The 25,290-nt window shown below is 43.5% G+C and overlaps 1 protein-coding gene across 4 annotated transcripts in view; it reads left to right on the top strand.

The window, feature by feature from the left end:
* The window catches only part of LOC132380485 (tRNA selenocysteine 1-associated protein 1-like), a 42,921-nt gene continuing 17,631 nt past the window's right edge, over positions 1-25,290 (top strand). For 2 of the 4 annotated variants that reach the window (XM_059949325.1, XM_059949327.1), the window contains exons 1-7: positions 1-160; positions 5,516-5,613; positions 10,814-10,913; positions 12,710-12,765; positions 18,546-18,677; positions 20,255-20,374; positions 21,330-21,495. In XM_059949325.1, the coding sequence (XP_059805308.1) occupies positions 134-160; positions 5,516-5,613; positions 10,814-10,913; positions 12,710-12,765; positions 18,546-18,677; positions 20,255-20,374; positions 21,330-21,495 (699 nt within the window). In that variant the 5' untranslated portion in view covers positions 1-133. Of the gene's footprint in view, positions 161-259; positions 386-5,515; positions 5,614-10,813; positions 10,914-12,709; positions 12,766-18,545; positions 18,678-20,254; positions 20,375-21,329; positions 21,496-25,290 lie in introns of those variants that run through there. The other 2 variants (XM_059949326.1, XM_059949328.1) reach the window with 2 other exon arrangements.

Raw genomic sequence — 25,290 nt, 5'->3', positions numbered from 1 at the left:
CGGTGGGGGCGGGCATAGGGGTGGAAGGAGCGGGCAGGCGGGCGTCACTGCATCGGCGTTCGGGCGGAAGGCGGAGCGGGTGACCGAGGCCGTTAAATGTATTTCATCGGGCCGAGGGTCGGTTGAGAGGAAGATGTCGCGGAGCCTGTGGATGGGCGATGTGAGTGGGGCGGGAGGGGAGGGGAGGGCGCCGCGTTGCCAGGGCTCCCTCCCTCCCTCCCACCGCAGGAGCCGCGTCCTCCTGCCCGCCCGCCCGCCCGGGCAAAGCCGGGTCACGGACACGCACCCCCTCCATCTACCGGTCTCGGGCCTTTCGGGGAACCGAGTGATTCTACACACACTTCTGCAAATGACGCCACGCCGGTAAAGTTGCGGCGATCCTGCAGTGAGTTGAGAGGGAGAGGGAGAGGAGAAACCCGGGGCCCCGGCGGGTAGGAGGGGGAGAGGGGGGAATCCGGGGCCCCGGCGGGTAGGAGGGGGAGAGGAGAAACCCGGGGCCCCGGCGGGTAGGAGGGGGAGAGGGAGAAACCCGGGGCCCCGGCGGGTAGGAGGGGGAGAGGGGGGAATCCGGGGCCCCGGCGGGTAGGAGGGGGAGAGGGGGGAATCCGGGGCCCCGGCGGGTAGGAGGGGGAGAGGGGGGAATCCGGGGCCCCGGCGGGTAGGAGGGGGAGAGGAGAAACCCGGGGCCCCGGCGGGTAGGAGGGGGAGAGGAGAAACCCGGGGCCCCGGCGGGTAGGAGGGGGAGAGGGGGGAATCCGGGGCCCCGGCGGGTAGGAGGGGGAGAGGAGAAACCCGGGGCCCCGGCGGGTAGGAGGGGGAGAGGGGGGAATCCGGGGCCCCGGCGGGTAGGAGGGGGAGAGGGGGGAATCCGGGGCCCCGGCGGGTAGGAGGGGGAGAGGGGGGAATCCGGGGCCCCGGCGGGTAGGAGGGGGAGAGGGAGAAACCCGGGGCCCCGGCGGGTAGGAGGGGGAGAGGGGGGAATCCGGGGCCCCGGCGGGTAGGAGGGGGAGAGGGGGGAATCCGGGGCCCCGGCGGGTAGGAGGGGGAGAGGAGAAACCCGGGGCCCCGGCGGGTAGGAGAGGGAGAGGAGAAACCCGGGGCCCCGGCGGGTAGGAGGGGGAGAGGAGAAACCCGGGGCCCCGGCGGGTAGGAGGGGGAGAGGGGGGAATCCGGGGCCCCGGCGGGTAGGAGGGGGAGAGGGGGGAATCCGGGGCCCCGGCGGGTAGGAGGGGGAGAGGGAGAAACCCGGGGCCCCGGCGGGTAGGAGGGGGAGAGGGGGGAATCCGGGGCCCCGGCGGGTAGGAGGGGGAGAGGAGAAACCTGGGGCCCCGGCGGGTAGGAGGGGGAGAGGAGAAACCTGGGGCCCCGGCGGGTAGGAGGGGGAGAGGGGGGAATCCGGGGCCCCGGCGGGTAGGAGGGGGAGAGGGGGGAATCCGGGGCCCCGGCGGGTAGGAGGGGGAGAGGGAGAAACCCGGGGCCCCGGCGGGTAGGAGGGGGAGAGGGGGGAATCCGGGGCCCCGGCGGGTAGGAGGGGGAGAGGGGGGAATCCGGGGCCCCGGCGGGTAGGAGGGGGAGAGGAGAAACCCGGGGCCCCGGCGGGTAGGAGGGGGAGAGGGAGAAACCCGGGGCCCCGGCGGGTAGGAGGGGGAGAGGGGGGAATCCGGGGCCCCGGCGGGTAGGAGGGGGAGAGGAGAAACCCGGGGCCCCGGCGGGTAGGAGGGGGAGAGGAGAAACCCGGGGCCCCGGCGGGTAGGAGGGGGAGAGGAGAAACCCGGGGCCCCGGCGGGTAGGAGGGGGAGAGGAGAAACCCGGGGCCCCGGCGGGTAGGAGGGGGAGAGGGGAGAATCCGGGGCCATGGGGGTGTGGCAGTGAGAGAGCTGAAACCCGGACCTCAGTAAGAGGGAGAGGAGAAATCCAGATCCCTGTGAGAGGGAGAGGGAAAAAGGGAGGGGTAGCCCGATTCCAGTAAGTGGGAGAAGGAAAGGGAGAATCTGGATCTCAGTAGGTGGGATTGAGGGAACCCTGATCCCAGTAAGAGGGAGGGGAGAAATCCAGGTCCAAGAGGGAGTGGGAATCCGGATCCCAGTGCAAGGGAGAAGGTGAATCTGGATCCAAGTGAGAGAGAGAGGGGGAATCCGGATCCAAGTGAGAGGAACGGGGTGAATCCGGATCCAAGGGAGAGGGGGAATCGGATCCATGAGAGGGAGAAGGAAAAAGAGAGGGGTAGCCCAATTCCAGTATGTGGGAGAAGGAAAGGGAGAATCTGGATCTCAGTAGGTGGGAGTGGGGGAACCCTGATCCCAGTAAGAGGGAGAGGAGAAAACTGGATCCAAGTGAGAGGGAGAGGGAAAAAGAGGGATAGATGGATCCTTGTAAGTGGGAGAAGGAAAGGGAGAATCTGGATCCCAGTAGGTGGGAGAAGGAAAGGGAGAATCTGGATCCCAGTAGGTGGGAGAGGGGAATCTGGATCCCAGTAAGTGGAGGAGGGAGAAGAGAAACCTGGGGCTATGGCAAGTGGGAGTAGGAGAGGGTGAACACCGGGTCATGGGGATGTTGGGGAAAGAACCCTGGACCCTGATAAATTCTCAGGAAGCTAGGACCTCGTTAATGGCAATTGAAAATGTTTGGTAAACCAGATGCTTCACCATTGGGATCTCTGAATGGTTGGATAGTGGATTATCAGAGTTGAACTAAAGAAATAAATCCACTGTTTTCTCTGCCCACCTAGTAATCTGTTGCAGATTTAGCACCGGGTCACATAAACGTGAGGGTTCCCAATACAGTACTATCTTGCATAAGCTTTCTTTAAAAAGAAGTTCGACTGACTCCATACAGTATCACTCTCTCTCAGAAGTTAGAGGATGGCTAATGCAAAAAATGTCACAGCAGTTAATCCAGAGGGTCTGCAGTTTAAAAATAGCCATGGCCAGCCTTTTTAGCTACATCCTGATGTAGCTTGTCAGGCCACTATAATCACAGAGAGATTAGCACAGAGACAAACATTTCAACCTACTAGCTCCACACAAATTATCGTTTATTGTAACCCTACAGTAATCCTTTTTTATTCTTCCTACATTTTCATAAAATCATGCTACCACTTGCCAACACTATAGCGTTAATTTACCATGGCCAACTAACCAACCAACCCACACATCTTTAGGATGTGCGAGGAAAACGGAGCACCCAAAGGAAACACATATGCAGTCTCGGGGAGCCTGTGAACTCGACACAGACGGGACCTGAGATCAGGCTTGAACTTTGGCCTCTGGTGTTGTAAGGCAAAGTTTCCACCAACTGGGTCAACCTATACAAAGTCAGAATCACAATCAGGTTAAATATCACTACTTGTTGTGAACTTTGTTGTTTTGTGGCAGAGTACATTGCAATGCCTATTGATAAAAACTATAAATTGCAATAAGAAATATATATATAAAATGTTAAGTAGTGCAAAAAGCAAAATAAAAGTGAGGTAATGCTCATGTGTTCATTGTCCATTCAAAAATCTGATGGCGGAGGGGAAGAAGCTGTTCTTGAGACGTTGAATATGTGCCTTCAGGCTCCCGCACCTCCTCCTTGATGTTAGTAATGATAAAAGGACTGGTCCTGGGTGATGGGGGTCTTTACAGATGGATGCCGCCTTTTGAAGGTGTCCTTGATGTGAAGGAGGCTAGTGCCCATGATGGAGCTGGCTGAGTTTACAACTTATGGTAGCCTTTTCCGATCCTGTACAGTGGCCCTTCCATACCAGACGGAGATGCAACCAGCTAGAATGCTCTCCACAGTACGTATGTAGAAATGTGTGGGAGTTACTGGTGACATACCAAATCTCCTCAAACTCCTAATGAAATATAGCTGCTGATGCCTTCTTTGTAACTGCATCAATATGTTGAGTCCAGGATAGATCCTCAGAGATCTTGACACCTCGGAACTTGAAGCTCCTCACCCTTTCCACTGTTGATCCCTCTATGAGGACTGGTGTATGTTCCTTTGACTTCCCTTCCTGAAGTCCACAGTAACGTCTTTCTGATGTTGAGTGCAAGGTTGTTGCTGCAACGCCACTCAACCCGCTGATCTGTCTCGCTTCTGTACACCCCCTCATCACCATCTGAAATTCTGCCAACAATAGCTGTGTCATCAGTAAATTTATAGATGTCAACCACTAAATTCCAGAACAAAATTGCCAACCGTACAGTTGGGGGTAAGGATATTAGTGAACTTGTTTGATTTTTTACAACAGTGACTTTTTTTTTGTAAGTTAGTTCCGTTTATGTAATTGTCATAGTGGAGTTCAGAGCCTTGTTTGCTGAATTGTTGCTGTAGAGTATTATCACCATGTCCTTTCTCAAAATATATCTGAGTAGATCTTCTTAAGAGGAAGTTAGATATGGCCCTTGTGGCTAAAGGGATGAGGGGGTATGGAGAGAAAGCAGGTACAGGGTTCTGAGTTGGATGATCAGCCATGATCATACTGAATGGCAGTGCAGGCTCGAAGGGCCAAATGGCCTACTCCTGCACCTATTTTCTACGTTTCTTACCTTTCTCAACTTAAGAGAATGACAGGTAACTTGTTGATTCACAATTATTGTAATGTTCTAATGTACCACCTGGCTGCTTAGTTTATGGTTGAAAGTAAAGGCATTTAAGTCAGCTATTTGGAAATTTTAAGAAACTCTAAAGCACCATATAGCCTCGTGTTTTGGACTTTAATTCATGCTCCTTCATTTTAGATGTGGGAATGCATGGAGTTTACAGCAGGGTGGGGAAAGGCAGATCACAGTTGCATGGTTCTTGCCAAATGATTACGATCAGGATTGAGAGGCCCTGGAGTAGAATGGCCATTTCCACCTAAATGCAGAAACATGTTTGTTAGAGGTGTGGAAGTGGAGAAAATTAAATGGGTTTTCTCAGGAGAATCCCCCACCAAAATTCCTCTGTTACTTCACAATGCTAAGAATCCTGACATTAATCTTGTACTCTGACTTCAAGTTTGATTTTTCAACATGTATCTCTTCACATTTTTTCGATCATACTCTATCTGCCACTTCTCTGCCCAACTCTGGACTTTGTCAGTGTCTCATTGTAACCTGCGACGATCTGCAACACCATCGACAATTCCTCCAACCTTCGCGTCATTGCAGTCTTCCACTTCCTCATCCAGGTCATTTATAAAAATCACAAAGTCCAAGGGTCCCTGAACAGATCCTTGCAGAACCCACTGGTCACCCACTTCAAAGCAGAATACACTCCACCTATCACCACTCTCTCCCTTCTGCAGGCAAAATTTCTGAATCCACGCAGCTGAGTTTCCATGGAGACATTTAAAAAATCAAGATATTGAAAAGAGAAGCCCATTCTTATATTCAATAACCACCTGCACCCCTGCTGACTTTAACTGGAATAATTCATCATTAATCAAAAACCATCCAAAATTGAAACTACTAAATATAAATTTAATGTTTAAGTCATTTGTTAGACACTGAAATAACATTGGCCTAATTCTTTACTTTTTTTGCAGTTGGAAAATTACATGGATGAAAATTTCATCTCGAGGGCGTTTGCCACAATGGGTGAGACTGTAATGAGTGTAAAAATCATCCGCAACCGGGTGACCGGGTAAGAACAGTTCTATCTTGTGAATAAATTATTTCTTGAAATATTAGAATCTTGGAGCGATCTGAAATTTATTGATTTTTTTTTAATGTTTCATCAACATTATCTAATTGGGCAAAATCCCAGTGAAGGTGAGCATGTGGAGCTACCACAAAAGGGAATAATTTAGAACAATAAAGCTTAAGAGTACGTATTGGAAAGCTGAGACAGTTGCTATAAAAGCATTAATAAAATTAACTAAAGGTTTAGGAATTGTTATTACCCCTCAGCTATCAACCACTTGAGCCAAAAGGGACAACTTCACTTCATCATTGAAATTTATTTATTGGAATAGGCCCTTTTGGCCTTCAAGCCACTGCACTCAACAATCCCCGATTTAATCTGAGCCTAATCCTGGGGCAATTTGCAATTAAAGTTAACCTACCAACAGGTAGGTCTTTGGACAGTGGGAGGACACCAGAGCGCTCGGAGGAAACCTTTGTCGTCATGGAGTGAGTGTATAAACTCCTTACAGACAGCAACAGGAATTGAACTCTGGTCACCTGTACTGTAAAACATTGTGTTAACCACTATGCTGCCGTGCTGCCCCCAAATGTTCCCATAACCTATGGACCCATTTTAAGGACTCTTCATCTCATGTTCTTGATATTTATTGCTTATTTATCTATCTATTATTATTTCTTTCTCTTTGTGTTTGCACAGTTCGTTGTCTTTTGCATTCTCGTTGAGCACCAAAGTTGGTCCGTTCTTTCATTGATTCTGTTGTGGATTTATCGAGTGTGTCCGCAAGAAAATTAATCTCAGGGTTGTATATACAGGTAGTCCCCGAGTTATGAACATCCGACTTATGGACAACTCGTACTTACGAATCGAGGAAGGAGAACGCCGTCTGCCATTTTAAGTCGGATTGCGATGCCGTCCGCCATTTTAAGTTGTTGCGTTGACACTGTGTTGAGTGTTTAACTTTGTATTTGGCTTAAAATTTTCTTAGTAAGATTCACCCTGACCCCGCCCGCCCCACCCCGTTCTGGTCGGCTGGTGGCGCAGTGAGATCAGCACCGGGCTCAAGTTCAATCCAGTGACAGACCACTCCCGTGCCGGGTTGATGTTGATCCAGTGACTCCCGTATCATCCGTGCTGGTTTGATGTTGAGCTCGCAACTCGACCTCGTAAAAAAAAACACTGCCACCTCCAGTTTAAATTCCCACGCGGAATATTGTGGAGGATCGAATACCCAAACCCAGCGCAGCCCCCACTTGTCCCATCGCAGAGCGGTGGTCCTTAGGACCCAGCGGACCTCGGGAGCCAGCGCAGCTTGGGACCCACCGCCCACAGTGCTTCTGTTCCATTGATGGGAAGCGATCGCGATTGAAAATAAAGTGAAAATAATAAAGCGCTTGGAAAGCGGTGAAATGCCATCGGTCATTGGAAAAACATTAGGTTACAGTTAGTCAACGATCAGAACAATTTTAAAGGATAAAGTGAGAATAATGGAGCATGTGAATGGCCCTGCCCCAATGAAAGCTACAATTATTACTAAGCAACACAGTGGATTAATTATTGGAATGCATACGTTTCTTAAGTGTTTTATATGCATAGAAAGGTAAAATATATACTATAGACTAAGACAAATGTTTGACTAACTGACGCTAAATAATACCGGATGTACTTGTTCCGACTTATGTACAAATCCGACTTAAAGATGGACTAGGGAACAGAACTCGTACGTAACCCGGGGACTGCCTGTAGTGATATATAGGTTCTTTAATAATAAATTTACTTAGAACATTGAACTTCTAAAATTTTCTTTTAATGAGGAAGTTTCTTTTCATTACTCTCCAAAACACTTCAACTCCTATTATTGTAAATTATTATTGTGTATGCTATTATTCTGCACTTTATTCTTAGTTAATGTTATTATTATATTTATTATTGTTGCTAATTGTGATTTTAAATGTTGCTGAAGTAGTGAAATAACCTCCCACTTGGAATCAATAAAGTACTTATTAAACACCAAATGGCATGTAGGCACATTCCTAACTTGGGGCAATATAACACCCAATTTTGGACGAGTTCCACAAACAGCAATTATACAAGCTATAAGAGGTTATTTTGATGTAGGTTAGGACTCTGAGAGAAATCCACTGTTCTTCAAATGTTCTCCCAAAATTTGTAAATGGATATGTACAGCCCTGTGCAAAAATCTTGGGCATATGCCATGTATATAGCTAGGGTGCCAAAGACTTCTGCACAGTACTGTATTTGTCTACATGGAGCGGAGAGCGTGTTTGTAAATCTGGCAGGAGCAAAGGATTCTGGGAATGGTGAGGGTGGTGCGCCGCTGGAGGAATGTGGGACAGGTGGCAGAGAAGGAGTGCCAGTGATGAGGGTGGTGCAGGTGTTGACGCACCCAGCCCTGAGTCATCAGGCAAGGTCGTTTGATTCTAAACAATTGGTGTATGTCTCTCTGGTGCTTTCCTCTCCCTTCCCCTTTTCCCAACTGTGATTCCCCTCTCCCTGCCCCCTTCCCACTCAGTCCACCGTAAAGACCCATATCAGAATCAGGTTTATCATCACTCACATATGTCATGATTTTTTTTTGGTGGCATCTGTATAGTACAATACAGTACCGTGCAAATTACCACAGTATTGTACAAAAGTCACGGGTATCCAAGCCAAATATATGTGCCTGACTTTTGCACAGTTCTGTGTTTAGTGGATAGAGAAATGGAACTCGGGTTTGACATCTCTTCAAAACAACAGTATTTCTAACTAGACAAACACACACTAGGAAATGTACTAAAATAGGTTAAATTTTTGTGCTCGAATCTGTAGACTTTAAATCCACATATTCTGAGTCTGCTGACAGCAGTTGGGCATTAACCAATTTCTAATGTAAATTGAACGGTTCATAGGTTCTGGGAGATTTTTATGTCCCCTTGAATTGTACGTTTTACAATCTAGAATCTGCTAAATAAGTAATGAATCACAAGTGTTGTTAGCTGTGTTGTAAAGTTTGGCACACACATTGATTCCTTCTGCCCAGAACGATGTTAATTAGTCCAGTGAAGGTTTATTAGATAGATGCCTGGGATCAAGGGGTTAGTTTATGAGGAATAATTGAGGATATTACTCCTAGGCTGTCTGAAGAAGAATATGACATGATCTCTGGTAAAACAAGGCTTTGATTTCAAGTCAAGTCAAGTCACTTTTTATTGTCATATTGACCATAACTGCTGGTACAGTACACAGTAAAAATGAGACAACGTATTTCAAGACCATGGTGCTACATAGGGCTTAACAAATATGATGTAATTCCTGGCCAGGAGGGATAGAAATAGAACCCAGCCATTAAGATCAAGATGAATATCTTAATTCAGGGTTCTGACTAGTAAATTGCTTGTTGCAATTACACACATGGGAAACTTCTGATGGGATTTTCAAAGTGAAGGATTAAATTATCTTAACACAAAGCATTCTTTAGTTCACACATATTACAATTTTTGTATAAATACATGCATATGTCATGTAATACAGAAGATTAAAAATTGTTTGATAGTTTTTTTTACCTAATTCACTCATGAATGCTAATTTGCGTCAAACCATTACAAGTTAAGAGATTTTGTACTGGGATCTGAACAAAGTTTGATAAGACAGCATTCAATGAGGGAAGGGTAGTGCTTTAACAGATGAAACCTTGAAAATAGGTTACAATGAGGAACAAAGACCTATAAATACATTTCATGTTCATGAGCAGTTATTACCCCTCAACCATCAGGCTCATGAACCAAAAGGAATAACTTCACTCAACTTCACTTTCCCCATCACTGAACCTATGGACTCATTTTCAAGGACTCTTCATCTCACGTACTCTATTTATTATTAATTTTTTCTATTTGTATTTATGGTTTGTTTTCTTCTGTGCACTAGATGTTTGTCCATCCTGTTGCGTACAGTCTTTCTATTGTGCTTCTTGCGTTTACTGTAATTGCCGGCAAGAAAATGAATCTCAGGGTTGTATATGGTGACGTATATGTACTTTGATAATAAATTTACTTCTAACATTGAACTTTGGAATACTCTAAAGAGGGATCTGTATGCTGAGCCTTTAAGTATATCCAAAGCTCAGATAGGTAGATCTTTGGATCAAAAGAAAAGCAAAGATTGGGGAGTGGTCTGAAAAGTTGAAACTGGCTTTGAAGGTTAGATTTAATTGAATGATGAAGCTGGAATGAAGGACCATTTGGCTTACCCTTACTCCTGCACAACATCCCTCACAACAGTATCCAGGTGGTATACTTATTTTTGAGGGGAATGGCCACAGGGGTGGTTGGCGCTGACTGCCTATTCACATTTCCGTTTCAGCCGAGTGTCACCCAGATACTTGCCCGCTGCAACTTCCCTGTCACTCTGATCAATTATCTCACTCTCCTGTCCAAGACAAAGGTCATCCAGCTGCTGTTCCAGATTCCTAATACAGAATTTAAGGAGCTGCAGCTGGATGCACTTCACACAGATGTCATTCCCTGGGAGACTGTGCCTCCCAGGACTCCAGCATCTGGCATGAAGAACACACAATGGCCATTTGAACTACACAAGGTACCCCTGGCACAGTAAGGTAAAAGGAAAACTTAACAGGAGCTTACATGGCCAACTTACCCGGAGTTGATGCCTCTTCTAAGCCAAAGCCTGATACTCCCACTCTCACCACTGGTCTGCTCCGCTTGTCCCTTCTGTACTTCTATTTACTCATCTCTGAGCTGCTCCCGCCACTGACTGGGCCGCCGGAATGACACCAAACTCCTGTGAAACTCTCATTTTAAACTAGTACGGCCTTCCTGCGAGAAACCTCCTCGCCATGTTCTGCTCCTGCTGCAGACTGGGCCACTGGAATGACTGAACCGTCTTTGTAAGAGTATGAATTGGTAGCTGCTTCTTCCTACGTTGCAATAGTAGCAAAATAATTAATTGATTGGGAAACACTATATGACCTGACAACTTATCAATATAAATCCTTTCTTTCTTATTGCGTGTGGCAAATCCTAACAAATTATAAATGATTAAGCTGATAATTAGTTCCTCTTGAATATTGCATTATTTGTTCCATATTTTATATAATCTCATGTAATCTAATAGTTGATAACATTTTTTGGTCATGGTGTACCATGAATTGTTCACTTTTTGACAATTCTCTCCCATTCAGGACACCAGCAGGTTACTGCTTTGTGGAGTTCGCAGACCAGGCTACTGCAGAACGATGTCTGCTGAAGATTAACGGGAAAAAACTTCCAGGTGCCTCACCTGTAAGTATTTTGGTCAAAGTGTTAAAGAAGGGGATAGCATTGTGTAAGAAAAGAGAAATCAATTCAACAAAACTACTGGGTGATGTTACTTTAGTTTGTAAAATGTATTTGGATCGTCTGAATTTATGTTTTGGCAGTTGGGTGTTTTAATACCTAAAGAATATTCTTCTATCCACCCGACACTGATCTGTTTAGATTGGCTAATTTAGCTAACTTATGGTAAGACTTGTTAAAGGACATGCCTGTCACACAATTATTGCACAGACAGTATTGCAATGTGACGCTGCTAATAGAACTGCGTTACAAGAGAGCTGGGTTCAGTTCTGGACGTTGCCTATTCAGAGTTTGCAAGACATGACAGGTAATTGAAAATCAGGAAAAAACTGGAAGCCTAAAAATGAAAGAGAAATTTCTGGAAATACACAGCAGGTTAGGTTGCATTGCCAGGTTGAGAAACAAGAGTCAGTGCTACAGGTCAGAGACGTGCACGGATCCTTGGCCTGGCAGCATTGACTCTTTCTCTTCCCACAGGTGTGACTAAACATGCTAAATATACCCAGTATATTTTATTTTAGTTTTGAAATGCTAATTGACTACTGTAATAGCCCCTATTGTGAGGGTGAGTAGTGTTCTCTCAGGTTAATAATAACGTGGAGAGAATGTAATTAAAAAAAAGATAAAATTAGTGTAGAATTAATGTAAGTGTCTGGTTGATCGTCAGCATGGACTTACTGGGCTCTCTGTAATGTGTCTCTCCATGAATGTAACTTTGCAATTCTAGCCCTCTGTTTCATATTTTGCTCTAAGATTTGATATTTAATGAACAAATTTGGAAATAAATAGGGCATCAGATGAGATTTCAGCATCACATTGTAATTTTTATTTATATAGCAGCACTTCCATACCTTATAATTCCAAGGCCTAAATAAATGCAATATACACAAGGAAAATCTTAGTAGCAAGGTGTTGAAGGGAAGGCTTCTGAAGCAAGGGGTGAAATTAAACTCCTGTTAAAGCAAGAGAAACGGAGTATTTCAGGAAGATTCCAGAAGGCAGACACTGAAATGAAGGCGTAGAGCGAGTTCTGACGTGAGAGGTGTAAGCTGAGATTGAAAGCTGTATGAGGCCACTGACAGAGAACTAAGTGATGGTAGCAGGTAAACATAATTGAGAATAAATATGCAATTCATTATCTTTAGGACTTCTGTACGTCAGACTAGCAGATTTTCCAGACTATTAGATAAGTCTCCTTTTATAAGGTATTTGTATTTCACTATTTTAATACGTTACACAGTGGTGTAATAAAATTTCCAGTGAAGTCATGAGGTTAAAGGGAGCAGGAAATACACGAACATTCTAGACCTCAGCCACCAATCTACCCTCATTTCTGACTTCTGACATTGAGTACCCCAACCCTGGCATTAATATACCTACTATCCCCCAGTCCAGAGCTAATCCCTTGCCTCATTGTGAACTCCTACCTCAGTACACCCCATCTTGCATTCCAGACTAAAGAGTGAGTCAGATGCCGTACCATCAAGGCTTCCAAAACAAAAATCAGATACTAGCTTAGGGGCTGCCAACCTTTTTTTATGCCATGGACCCCTACCATTAACCAAGGGGTCTGTGGACCCCAGACTGGGAACCCCTATGCTAGGTTGTCTGAGTTTTACTGCACTACTTTATAGAGTCATTTTCTGAGACTTATACTAGCCGTATTCTTAAGGCTCATAAGCAATGTCACTTGTTAATTAAGGTCAAACGTTACTACATATAACAAATTGATTTTTTGCTAGCAGCCCAGAAGATTTAAGCTTAACTATGCCACTTACGGGAAGCAGCCAGATAACAGGTAATTTATTATAAACTTTTACATTTGTTGATACTCCTCTTAATTGTGTCTTTGAAAAGAATTCCTGTCTACCAGCTGCATTATTCCTCTTGGGACAGGATCCACTTCGGCTTCCTTCAGTTCAAGAGGGCAGATTTCAGCTTATAGGGGCCACAGCGGTGCACATCAAGCATGATAAAGACATGTACAGTATTCCTCTGCACCATAATTGCTCACCACTCACGGACCATGCTTAACTGCAAAGATACCCGAGTTATTTTTTTCCCCTCCATTGCCTGCATGTTCATGTGCCAGTGGACATGAAATAGCTCTAATGAAATCTAAAAATGACACCCTTTATTTATTGATTGATTGAGGTACAGCACGGAGTAATCCTGGCCCTTCAAGCTGCACCGCACAGTAACCCACCAATTTTAACCCTAGCCTAATCACAGGACTATTTACAATGACCAATTAACCTCCCAACTGGTACATCTTTGGACTGTGGGAGGAGACTGAAGGAAACCCATGCGATCCCAGGGAGAACGTAATACTCCTTACAGATGGAGGCGGGAATTGAACCCGGGTTCCCTGTACTGTAAAGTGTTGTCTAACCACTATGCTACCATGCCGCCCCATGTTGAATCTACTAGTTTTTAGTCCGGCTTTCACAGTTTGTGACCAATGTGTTCTTTATCTTCTCATTCTTCATGCCCTGTCTCTGGCTTTTGTAATTACTGAATGTGCCATTCTCTTTCAGTTTTTCTGCTTTCTTGTTCAGCTGACTGGGATTGCCTCTGGCCTTGCACCTCAGTACATCCCATCTTGCATTTCAGACTAAAGAGAGAATGCTTCCATTCCGTGGCACACAGTCATAGCCAAAGAATACACAGCAAGCGCTTTGTTCTTCTTGCACCATCTTCTAATAGAGTCAACCAGGGATCCATCCTTGATGGCATCATCCTAGAAAGTGATGTCAAGTTCTTCGAGTTCTTTGACAATACAATATTGCAGCCCTAGATCTTTAGACCTGCCCACTTCCTCAGTGTGAGAATACAAGAAATAAAAGCAAAAAAACGCTTTCAGAATGCCAGATTTTTCACCTCTGTCCCACTTCCCTTCACCAACCCCATAACCCAATATTCCTTCAATATCTAAGAGCAATAGAAAAGTACAGCATAGAAACAGGCCCTTCAGCCCATCTAGTCCATGCCAAACCATTTAAACTGCTTACTCCCAATTGAACTGCCCTGGAACTGTAGCCCTCCGTACCCCTACCATCCATTTACCTATCCAAACTTTTCGTAATCGTTGAAATTGAGCTTGCATGCACCAGTTGTGCTGGCAGCTCATTCCACACACTCACAACCCTCTGAGTGAAGGAGTTTCCTGTACTCTTTCAACCTTATTTACATCTTTCCTGTAGGTAGGTATCCAAAACTGCACACAATACACCAAATTAGATCTCATCAAATTCTTATATAGCTTCAACATAATATCCCATTTCCTGTACTCAATATTTTGATTTATGTAGGCAAATGTGCCAAAACTTTTCTTTACAGCTCTACCTGTGACACTGCTTTCAATGAATTACGGACCTGTATTCCCCGATCTCTTTGTTCTTCCATACTCTTCAGTGCCCTACCATTCGCTGTGTAAGTCCAACCCAGCAACTTTTTCTTTAACTTGCTAAATTTCCTCTCATTAAAGCATGTTCTTCACTGCTTAGTTTAAATCCTGAACAATTGGAATCAACCATTTCAATTCCATGATTTGCTAGGACATGGCCCCAGTCTGATTTAAATTAAGCTCAGCCCAAATGAACAGCTTCCCCTTTCCCCATTATCTCATAACTGAAGCCCATTTCTCCCAGGACGATGTTTGAGCCACACATTGAATTTGGAGATGCGACTTGGGAATTAATTCATAAATCATTTTATTTATTAATTGATTTATTCAGGTTCAGCACGGAATAGGCTCTTCCGACCCTTTGAGCCACGCTGCCCAGCAATCCCCCAAATTAATCCTAACCTAATCACAGAACAATTTACAATGACCAATTAACCTTGTACATCTTTGGACTGTGGGAGGAAACTGGAGCATCTGAAGGAAACCCACATGGTCATGGTCACTCCTTCCAGGCAGTAGTAGGAATTCAGCATGGGTCACCTGTACTGTAAAGTGTTGTGCTAACCATTATCCTACAATGCCGCCCCAAAACAAAGTTTTGACTTGAAATATTGACAATCCCTTTCCCCCCACAGATGTTCCTCCAGCACATTGTTTGTTGCTTCAGATTCCAGCATCTCCAGTCTCTTGTCTCACCATTACATTCCTTTTCACTTCCACAACTATAATGACCTCCTGGTACCACATTATTGTAGTCAGTTTGCTCATCGTTTCAAATTCATTTTATTGTTGTATACACCAGCGTGCCATGAAATTCATGGCCTGTGGAAGCTCAAATTATACATAGTTCAATGGTTCAATTAGTATCGCAAATGTTTACAGTATACAACCTGAAATTCTCACTCTTCGCAGACATCCATGAAACAGAGAAAAAATTCCCAAAGAATGAATGACAGAAAAACGTTAGAACCCCAAAGCACTCCTCCCATTCTCCCTCTCCCACGTACAAGCATTAGCAAAAGCATCAACCCTCCCCTCTCCCCCCAATTACTCCAGTGAAAGCAGCACCCCCCCCCACCGCACACCATGCAGTAATAAGTCCCCAGAGACCGTGATCTAGACTCCATCAGAAACTACTGTCCTTCCCAACACTTCAACATCTCAACAGGCCCTCTCTGTCCCCAATGAGGAAGAGAGAAATAATGTTCCTGCCACAACAAGATGGGAGCTCAATAGCTTGCTGTTTTGACGTTGCAGCCTGCATAGTATAATTACTGCTACTGTAGTATTAATAATACAACAACAATAAATATAGCAACAAATGCAAAATAACAGAATGGTCTCAAGCAGCCATTCTCAGTGGGGGCCCTGGAACATTTGAAGGGGGCCGCAGACTGAAAACTGTGAGAAGGGGAGCCCTAAGTGTTTATGGGGGCCCTGGTAACTGAACAGATGAAATACCCGAGCAGCAACCTTCATTGGAGTCAGTAGTTTCCCTCCTGTTTATAATATCTTTCCAACACACTGTTTGAATTTGGCGCATCTGGTAAATTCATTGCTTAAGCTCCTCCCACACGGCCTCACTTCAGAGTCATTCGCGAATCAGACTGCACCGGGTCAACATGTTCATTCGAAGGATCTCGCATCCACTATCGCCATACTTCATTTGAAGAACAACCCACCCAAGCTGAGGCAGAAGTTAGTTCAGTCAGTTTCAAAAAGATTTTTGGATCAAGAGTGATCTGCCGAATAAATTTACAATACTGTGGGAAAAAGCCCAAAGATTTTTTTGTTGCCTTTCCCTCAACATATTTGGTAGAGAGTGAATTCTGCAAGGTTGTTTCCTTGACAAAATCCAGGAACAGAATTGATACTGCAACAAGAGGTGACCTCTGACTGTCATTGTCTAATCTGCAGCCCGATATCATGAAACTTACAGAAAAGCACCTAGCTTGGTTCGCATTAGGCCTGATAGATATTTAATTTCATACAGTCTTTTTCTAAGTTTTGTCCAGTATGTCGGAATGTTCAAGTTTTCTTGGTGTTCAATAATAAATGATTTTCTGTCTATCTGTTTGTGTTGTATTCCTGTTTGAAAGGAGAGCCCTGGAACCTGAGAAGATTTCCTAAGGGGGCCGTGGCCAAAAAAACGGTTGAGAATCACTGGTCTAAAGTATAGTAGCACAAAATAAAATGCTGAAATGACAATAATGAATGAAATAGAATTAAGGGTTTGATAAGGTGGCAGCACCATCAGGAAGGGGGATGTGAAAGAGATGATTGTAATTTCAGTTTCTATTTTAATCCACAAAACATGTAGGAACCTTGCACCTCATGGACAAGCCTGAGGTTCCTGCAACACTATCTCTGGATCCCCGTATTGTTACTGTGACCTACCAGATTCCTTACTGATTAAACTGTGTGGAAATAGCAGTCATAGGACATTATTAGACTCTTGGTCTGCATCCATCAATTGAACTTCAGGAAGGCAGAATTCATAGTTTGTGTCAGGGGCAAGGGAATCAGGTGCTTCTGCTGCTGTAAGTTGGGGGAGCAGATGCTTGGGTCCAGATATAACTATCATTCATTCTTTGGGATTTCTCATTTGGTGGGTGTCTACGATGTGTAAGGATTTGAGGTTGTATGTTGTATACATTCTCTAATATTAAATTGAACCATTTTGAGTCCTTTCTCAAATGCCTCAGATGGAACTAGAACTAGTAAAAATATTTTGCAGCCATGGCATCCTATTTACATGAGCTGAACTTCTAACTGTATTTTTGCAGTTAGGAAGACTTGCTTGTTTCACTCACCTGTGCCTATTCATCAACCCACTGCTGTTGAAACTCTCCTCTCTGTGTCGTTCTTAATTCCAGAAGAAGTCCAAGCTCTCGTGGTCAACATCCTCTGCTTGTTCAGAACAGCTAGGTTCATTTGCTAATCAGTATCATGTTCCACCAAGCCAGTGTGAATGATTTTCTGTTAATTCTTCCAAACCCAATTTTCACCTCAGCTCAGCTTACCCCCAATTCTTATCTTTTACCCATCCATCTCTGCCTTTACCCTACCCTAAATGGTCAGTCATCTGCCCTGAGCCTTTGTAATTTCCATCCCCAAGCCTTCACATTTCTCTCTCCTTCTTTGAGGCTGTTCTTAGAGCCAATCTCTTTGACCAAACATTTAATTACTACCCCCACCCCCAGCATCTTTTGCTGTGATTTGGTGTCAAATTTGTTTGATTAAATCCTTGTAAATTCCCTGCAATGTACCATTCAGCTAGGTTTTCTAATACACAGAAACAAACTGAAACAAATTCAGAGTGGATGAAAATATAGTCACATTTTATTATTTATTTCCAAGGGAAGATACCTCCACACATTATCGCCTGGAAAATAGCTTCAATCTTATAGCTCAAACAAACCACTTTTATACTTCTACAAAATTAATTAGGTTGCTCCATTCCATAATGGCATTCTTCCATTATCCACAAAGTTTCTAGGTCTTGTCATCTGTTTGACTTGTCTTTAGAGGCTGCATCCTGTCCTGCTTTTCTCTGTTGTCAAAACATCCTCCTGCCATAAAATGCACACATATCCTGTTATAAAACACACATCTTGATAAAACACATACACAGACTTATAAGCCTCCAATTCAAACTAACAAAGCACCATGGGATTTCACAGATTCCATTTTGTCACATTACATTTTACCAAAGTTGCAAATTCATAAAGTCTTCAAGGTTACGGATATATTTCCACTTCCCTCAGGATTTTTACCTGCATAAAAGTAGCTGTTGTATTTACAGAAAAATTGAGGTGGTGGTCATACTCCGCCCAGTGTAAAGCGATGCAGATTTTATTCAGCAATGGCAAATTTCTACATAATTTTCTGATGACCATCAGCAATACGCTGAGGTGAACAGTTACAATCGGTATCTAAGCATAGAAAGCAACCAATAGTTGAATTAAAACACACTGCAAAACAATTAAAATTATTAATGGAGCAAGGTGTTTGGAATTCAGTAACAATGTTTATGTATGTTTTCACCCTATACAGTTATTGCAGAAAATTAATCAGAATTTCTCTCTAATGTATTTGGGGTCATATTCATAGTCAATGCTTCAAACACATTTAATGCTTGGGGATTAATGTTTTTCATATATTTTGTCTAGTCCTGAATACTCATTGTTTGTTGGAGACTTAACACCAGAAGTGGATGATGGAATGCTTTATGAGTTTTTCGTTGAAAAGTATCCCACGTGTAGAGGAGGGAAAGTGGTATTGGACAATCTGGGAAACTCCAAGTACGTACCAGTTTTTAAAAATATATTAGTTTTAAGTTCAATGTTCTTTGAATAATGTCATCCATATTCTAGAGTGATCATAACCTTTCTTGTGATATCTCAACAAAAAATATTTTAAATGATATTGTGTATAGATGGAGCAAACCAATGCATTGGTACTGTGAATAGTGTGCCACAGACAGAATATGAGATAATGCTCGCTGTTTATCACCGTCACTGGACGTTAGCCACAACAATGTGATGTGAGTGTTGCCTACAGCACCACTCCGTGGAGTTTTTATGTTCTCCCTGTTCGTTAGCTAATGCAAATCTGAAGATTATGCTCCCCCTATTCCATGGGCTGAATTTGTTGGCAGTGTGATGTTCCTCGCATGGAGTTTGAGTGCAACGAAAGCAATTGTTTTACTGGGCCTACTTGATTCGAGAGGATATTGAAACATGCCTTAACTTGAGGCTTGAGGACTGCCTGGGAGTTTGCATCGGGCTTTGCTTCAGTCTGAGCTGTTACCAGCTACTGCACCGGATCAAAGTAAGCAGCAGAGAGTTGTAAGATTACTCAGGTCCATCATGGATACTAGCCTCCATAGTATCCAGGACATCTTCAGGGAGCAGTGCCTCAAGAAGGTAGCATCCATCATTAAGGACCCCCATCACCCAGGGCATACCCTCTTCTCATTGCTACTGTCAGGAAGGAAGTACAGAAGCCTGAAGCCACACACTCAGCAATTCAGGACCAGTTTCTTCCCCTCTGCCATATAATTTCTGAATGGACATTGAACCCATGAACACTACCTCGCTACTTTTTTATTTCTGCTTTTGCACTACTTATTTAACTTAACCCTCTCTCTCTCTCTCTCTCTCTCTCTCTCACTCTGTCACTCACACTACAATTTACGGTACTTTTTATATGTTATGTTTTGCATTGTACTACCTCTGCAAAGTTAACAAATTTCACGACTTATGCTGTTGATATTAAAGCTGATTCTAATTCTGACGTGCACCATCTTCTTTTGGCCACCCTTTTCTCTTTTTTGTTCAGTCCTCTTCACCCATCCAATCCCCATTCATTTCCAACTTGGTCCCATATAATGAGAATCAGGTTTTAATATTACCGGCATATAATGGAAGAGAGATTCTATGTATTACCACGTGCAATCAACTTCACTTGCCCCTTCATTGATATGTTCCCACAACTAATGATCTCACATTCAAGGACTCTTTATCTCATGTTCTCATTACTTATAGCTATTTATTTATATTTGCATTTGCACAGTTTGTTGTCCACTGCACCCTGACTGATCTTAGATTAATCCTGTTATAGTTACTATTCTATTGATTTGCTGAGTATCCCCCCAAAGAAAATGAATCTCTGGATTGTATATGGTGGCATATATGCACTTCGATTATAAATTTACTTCAAACTTCATTTAAGTGTGCATGGTAAAATATCCGAGGGACTTTGGTTGACCAATTCAAAAGCTGTCGTACACAGGCAAAGTATTCAGGTAAGAAATGAAACATAGGTTTTTCAGTTTTTCATATGTTTTTCAGCTTTTTTTTCCCCTTTTGTTTTTTAGAGGCTACGGCTTTGTGAAGTTCTCAGATGAAGCTGAACAGAAGCGTGCACTTGCTGAGTGTCAAGGCGCTATTGGCATTGGAGGGAAAGCTTTAAGACTGAGTGTAGCAATACCAAAAACGTAAGTAGCACAAAGGTTGGGTGTTGCACTTCCTACACTATCTTTCTGAACCTTTTATTTGCACTATTAAGTTTAAAATAGTCCTTTAGAAAAGTTTGGGGCAATGTTTATATCTAAACACTTGTAGAATCATGGTTATGTGCCATGTTGTTTGACGTGGGCAATCATGGTCTTTTGTCTGTCTTTAATATGCCCGAGGGGAAAACCTAGTTCATGCTGTTGTTCCTTTCTCCATTAATGACCGTGATTGTTTTTGGCAAATATTTTTGCTGAAATCGTTTGCCTTCTGGGCAGTGTCTTTACAAGACAGGTGACCCCAGCCATTAACAATACTCTCCAGAGATTGTCTGCCTGGCGTCAGTGGTCGTATAACCAGGACTTGTGATCTGCACCGCCTGCTCATACGACCGTCCACCACTTGCTCCCATGGCTTCACCTGGCCCTGATCTGGGGCTAAACAGGTGCTACCCCTTGCTCAAGGGTGACCTGTGGGCTAGTGGAGGGAAGGAGCACCTTGCACTTCTTTTGGTAGAGACGTATCTCCACCCTGCTGCCCAACTTGTAGAAAACACTGCGCTAGATTAATTGCATCGTGTTACTCAAATGCACTCGTATCCCAAAAGTTCTTATCTACAATGATTAGTTTTAGTTGGAGTGGTAAGAAGCTGTGATTTCACTAAGTGCTTTAACACTAATGTGCAGAGACCCAGAACATTTTACATTAGTGATAAAGAATGGAGGTTTTGTAGAAGAGTTAAGTTTGCAGATGTAACACCATTGAAGTATACAACACTTAATTAATAAAATTATATCCAAATCTCAGAGGCAATAATTACTGTCAATTACAGCTTAAAAGCTAATTTGTTGTTGTGTCTCAATTTAAAAGCACATATTTATTTTTCAGGAACTATCTTTTTACTGTAATGTGACAGGTAAAAATGTTTTTAAATTTCAGAAATCGTGTAGTGAAGGCACCCGACTACAGCCAGATGTATACTTATAACTACAGCCAGTACTACCAACCATACCAGAATTACTATACTCATTGGGGGTATGATCAGTACACTGGAAGTTACAGCTACAGCTACCAACAGTATGGTTATACACCAAGTACCATTCAGGTAATGTTTTTGAAAAGCTAGAGAACTAGACCACCACCTACTACATGTTAGGTTGATCAAAAGAATTGTTCCCATTTTTCACACTCAGCAGCCACTTTTATGAGGTACCTCGTCTATGAAATAATGTGGCCACTGAGTGTATGTTCATGGTCTTCTGCTGCTTTAGCCCTTTCACTTCAAGCTTCAACATATTGTGTATTCAGAGATGCTCTTGTACACACCACAGTTGTAAAGTGTGGTTATCCTCTGACCCCTCTCACTAACAAGACCCACAGAACTGCCTCTCGTTGGATGCTTTTTCGTTTCTCGCACCATTCTCTGTAAACTGTAGAGACTGTTGTGCGTGAAAATCTCAGGATATCGGCAGTTTCTGAGATACTCAAACCACCCTGTCAGGCATCAGCAATCATTCCACTTAGATCCCATTTCTTCCTCATTCTGTTGTTTGGTCCGAACAACGACAGACCCTCTTGACCATGCCTGCATGCTTTTATGCAATGAGTTGCTGCCACATGATTGGCTGATTTAGATATTTGCATTAACGAGCATAGACCATAAGACCATAACATATAGGAATAGAAGTAGACCATTTGGCCCATCGAGTGCTCCACCATTCAATCATGGGCTGATCCAATAATTCCACAGATTTACCACCCTCTGACTGAAGGAATTTCTGTGCATCTCAGTTCCAAAAGGGCGTTCTTCAATCTTGAAGTTGTGCCCTCTTGTCCTAGAATCCACTACCATGGGAAATAACTTCGCCATATCTAATCTGTTCAGGTCTTTTAACATTTAAAATGTTTCTATGAGATTCCCCCCCTCATTAGGCTTCATTGTATTCACTCTGAATGCCTGCATGGAAATGAATCTCAGGGTACTATGAGGATGTGTACCTAATAAAGTGGCCACTGAGTGTATAAGCCCTCTACACAATTTTCTTTTGTTTGTCTTTATTGCTTTCTTCCAATATCCTGTATTGAAGACAGCTATCAAGTACAAATTATATTGAATGACTTTGAAAGTTCAGTTTGGAGTTATTCAGCAATTTGGAGGTGATGTAACAAATGAATGGACAAAATGATGACTAATGGGGGATAATGCAGGGAAATTTTCGACTCACTTTCATAGGAAGAATATTAAAGCAGAGCCGAATGAAGTGGTGTCACTCTAATGGACGCTTCAGAGAGATCTGAGTGTACATGTTCAAAAAACTGCAATTAATGTCAAGCACAGCATTTAATTTGCAACATTAATGTAATGTTGGCCTTTGTTTTAAGAGGTTAGAGTAGAAAGGGTAGGGAAGCCTTGCTACAGCAGAGCTTTGATGAGACCACTCTTGGGAAAATGTTTCCCGTTTAGGAGGATGAGAAGTATTAGTATTGAAATAGGAGCTGATTTGAAAGGGGAGACATCTTCCCTAGTGGGCAAATCTATACTGAAGGGAATTGTTGTAGGATATAAGATGGTTCATTTAAAACTGAAATGCTGAGTTACTTTTTTTGATAGTCATAGAATCATAGAGAAGTACAGCACAGAAACAGGTTCTCTGGCCCATTCTCTGAACCATTTAAGCTGCCTACTCCCATCAACTACAACCCTCCATCCTCTACCATCCATGTACCTATCCAAACTCCACTTAAGTGTTGAAATTAAGCTTGCATGCACTGCTAGTGCTGGCAGCTTGTGCCACACTCTCACGACCCTCTGAGTGAAGAAGTTTCTCGTCATTTTACATAGAGATATAGAAAACCCACAGCACAATACAGGCCCTTTGGCCCACAAAGTTGTGCCGAACATGTCCCTACCTTAAAATTACTAGGGTTACCCATAGCCCTCTATTTTTCTAAGCTCCATGTACCTATCTGAAAGTCTCATAAAAGACCCTATCGTATCCGCCTCCACCACTGTTGCCGGCAGCCCATTCCACGCACTCACCACTCTCTGCATAAAAAACTTAACCCTGACATCTCCTCTATACCTAATCCCCAGCACCTTAAACCTGTGCCCTCTTGTGGCAGCCATTTCAGCCCTGGGGGAAAACGTCTGACTATCCACATGATCGATGCCTCTCATCATCTTATACCCCTCTATCAGGTCACCTCTCATCCTCTGTCGCTCCTTAAACTTTTCACCTTTCACCCTTAACCCATGACCTGTGGTTGTAGTCACATCCAACCTCAGTGGAAAAGGACTGCTTACATTTACCCTATCTCTACATAGAAACATGGAAAGTAGGTGCAGGAGTAGGCCATTCAGCCCTTCGAACCTGCACCACCATTCAGTATGATCATGGCTGATCATCCAACTCAGAACCCTGTACCCTCTCCATACCCCCTGATCCCTTTAGCCACAAGGGCCATATCTAACTTCCTCTTAAATAGAGCCAATGAACTGGCCTCAATTGTTTCCTGTGGCAGAGAATTCCACAGATTCACCACTGTCTGTGTGAAGAAGTTTTTCCTCATCTCAGTCCTAAAAGGCTTCCCCTTATCCTTAAACTGTGACCCCTCGTTCTGGACTTCCCCAACATCGGAAACAATCTTCCTGCATCTAGCCTGTCCAATCCCTTTAGAATTTTAAACGTTTCAATAAGATCCCCCCTCAGTCTTCTAAATTCCAGTGAGTATAAGCCTAGTCGATCCAGTCTTTCTTCATATGAAAGTCCTGCCATCCCAGGAATCAATCTGGTGAACCTTCTCTGTACTCCCTCTATGGCAAGAGTGTCTTTCCTCAGATTAGGGGACCAAAACAGCACACAATAATCTAGGTGCGGTCTCACCATAATACCCTTCATAATTTTGTGTACCTCTATTAAAACTCCCCAGAATCTTCTGCAGTATGCTCTAGGGAATAAAGCCCTAGCCTGTTCAATCTTTCCATATAACTTAGGTCCTCCAGTCTCAGCGACATCATCAAAGGTTGAGAGATTTTGGATTTCTGTACCCCGGACATAGATTTTTGATTTGGGAAATCATGTGTTACAGGGATCTTGCAGGAAAATGGTGTTAAAGCCAACAATCAGGTCAGCAAAATTAATGAATAGTAGAGTAAGGTCTACTCCTGCTCCTATTTTGTATGTGTTTTATATTATGTATCAGCTGTGAGCTACTTATTTGTGGGTACCACATTTACACCACAATTATCAAGAGAAATAGAGAATCATCACATTCTTCAGTGGTATCTTTTTTACTGCGATCTGTTAAGTGTGGGGGCACTTTGAAATATCCTTCATTGTTTGCCTTCCAAAGTGTATTTTTAGTTCAGAAAAATTAATTTCTAACAAAGTAATGTCATTGTAATTGATGAGCATATGGCAGTGCTAAAGTTGGTTGAATGATTCTGTGTTTAAAGGTGAAGTATTTTCCTGCAAATTTTGTGAAATAGTGCCCGAATTAGTCACACTGCTACATCTTTCTACCATTCATAGTGATGCATTTAGTTTTTTTTTGTTGTTGGAGTTTTTAATGATTTGTTGATTACGTTTAATACATGCATGGTCAGCATTTATTTCCCACGCTTGATTACCATCTGCTAACTCTCTGGCTATTTCAAAGTCAAGCACAATCATTCCTACAGTTCTAACCAAAAAGCTCCGAAACCTGGGCCTCTGTACCTCCCTCTGCAGCTGGGTCCTTGACTTCCTCACTGGAAGATCACAGTCTGTGCGGATCGGAAATAAATCAAGTCAAGTCACTTTTATTGGCATTTCGACCATAACTGCTGGTATAGTACACAGTAAAAACAAGACAATGTATTTCAGGACCATGGTGCTACATGAAACAATACAAAAACTAC

The sequence above is a fragment of the Hypanus sabinus genome, chromosome 24, assembly GCF_030144855.1.
Source record: "Hypanus sabinus isolate sHypSab1 chromosome 24, sHypSab1.hap1, whole genome shotgun sequence".
In the NCBI taxonomy this organism is placed as follows: Eukaryota; Metazoa; Chordata; class Chondrichthyes; order Myliobatiformes; family Dasyatidae; genus Hypanus; species Hypanus sabinus.
This window is presented reverse-complemented; position numbering and strand designations above follow the sequence as displayed.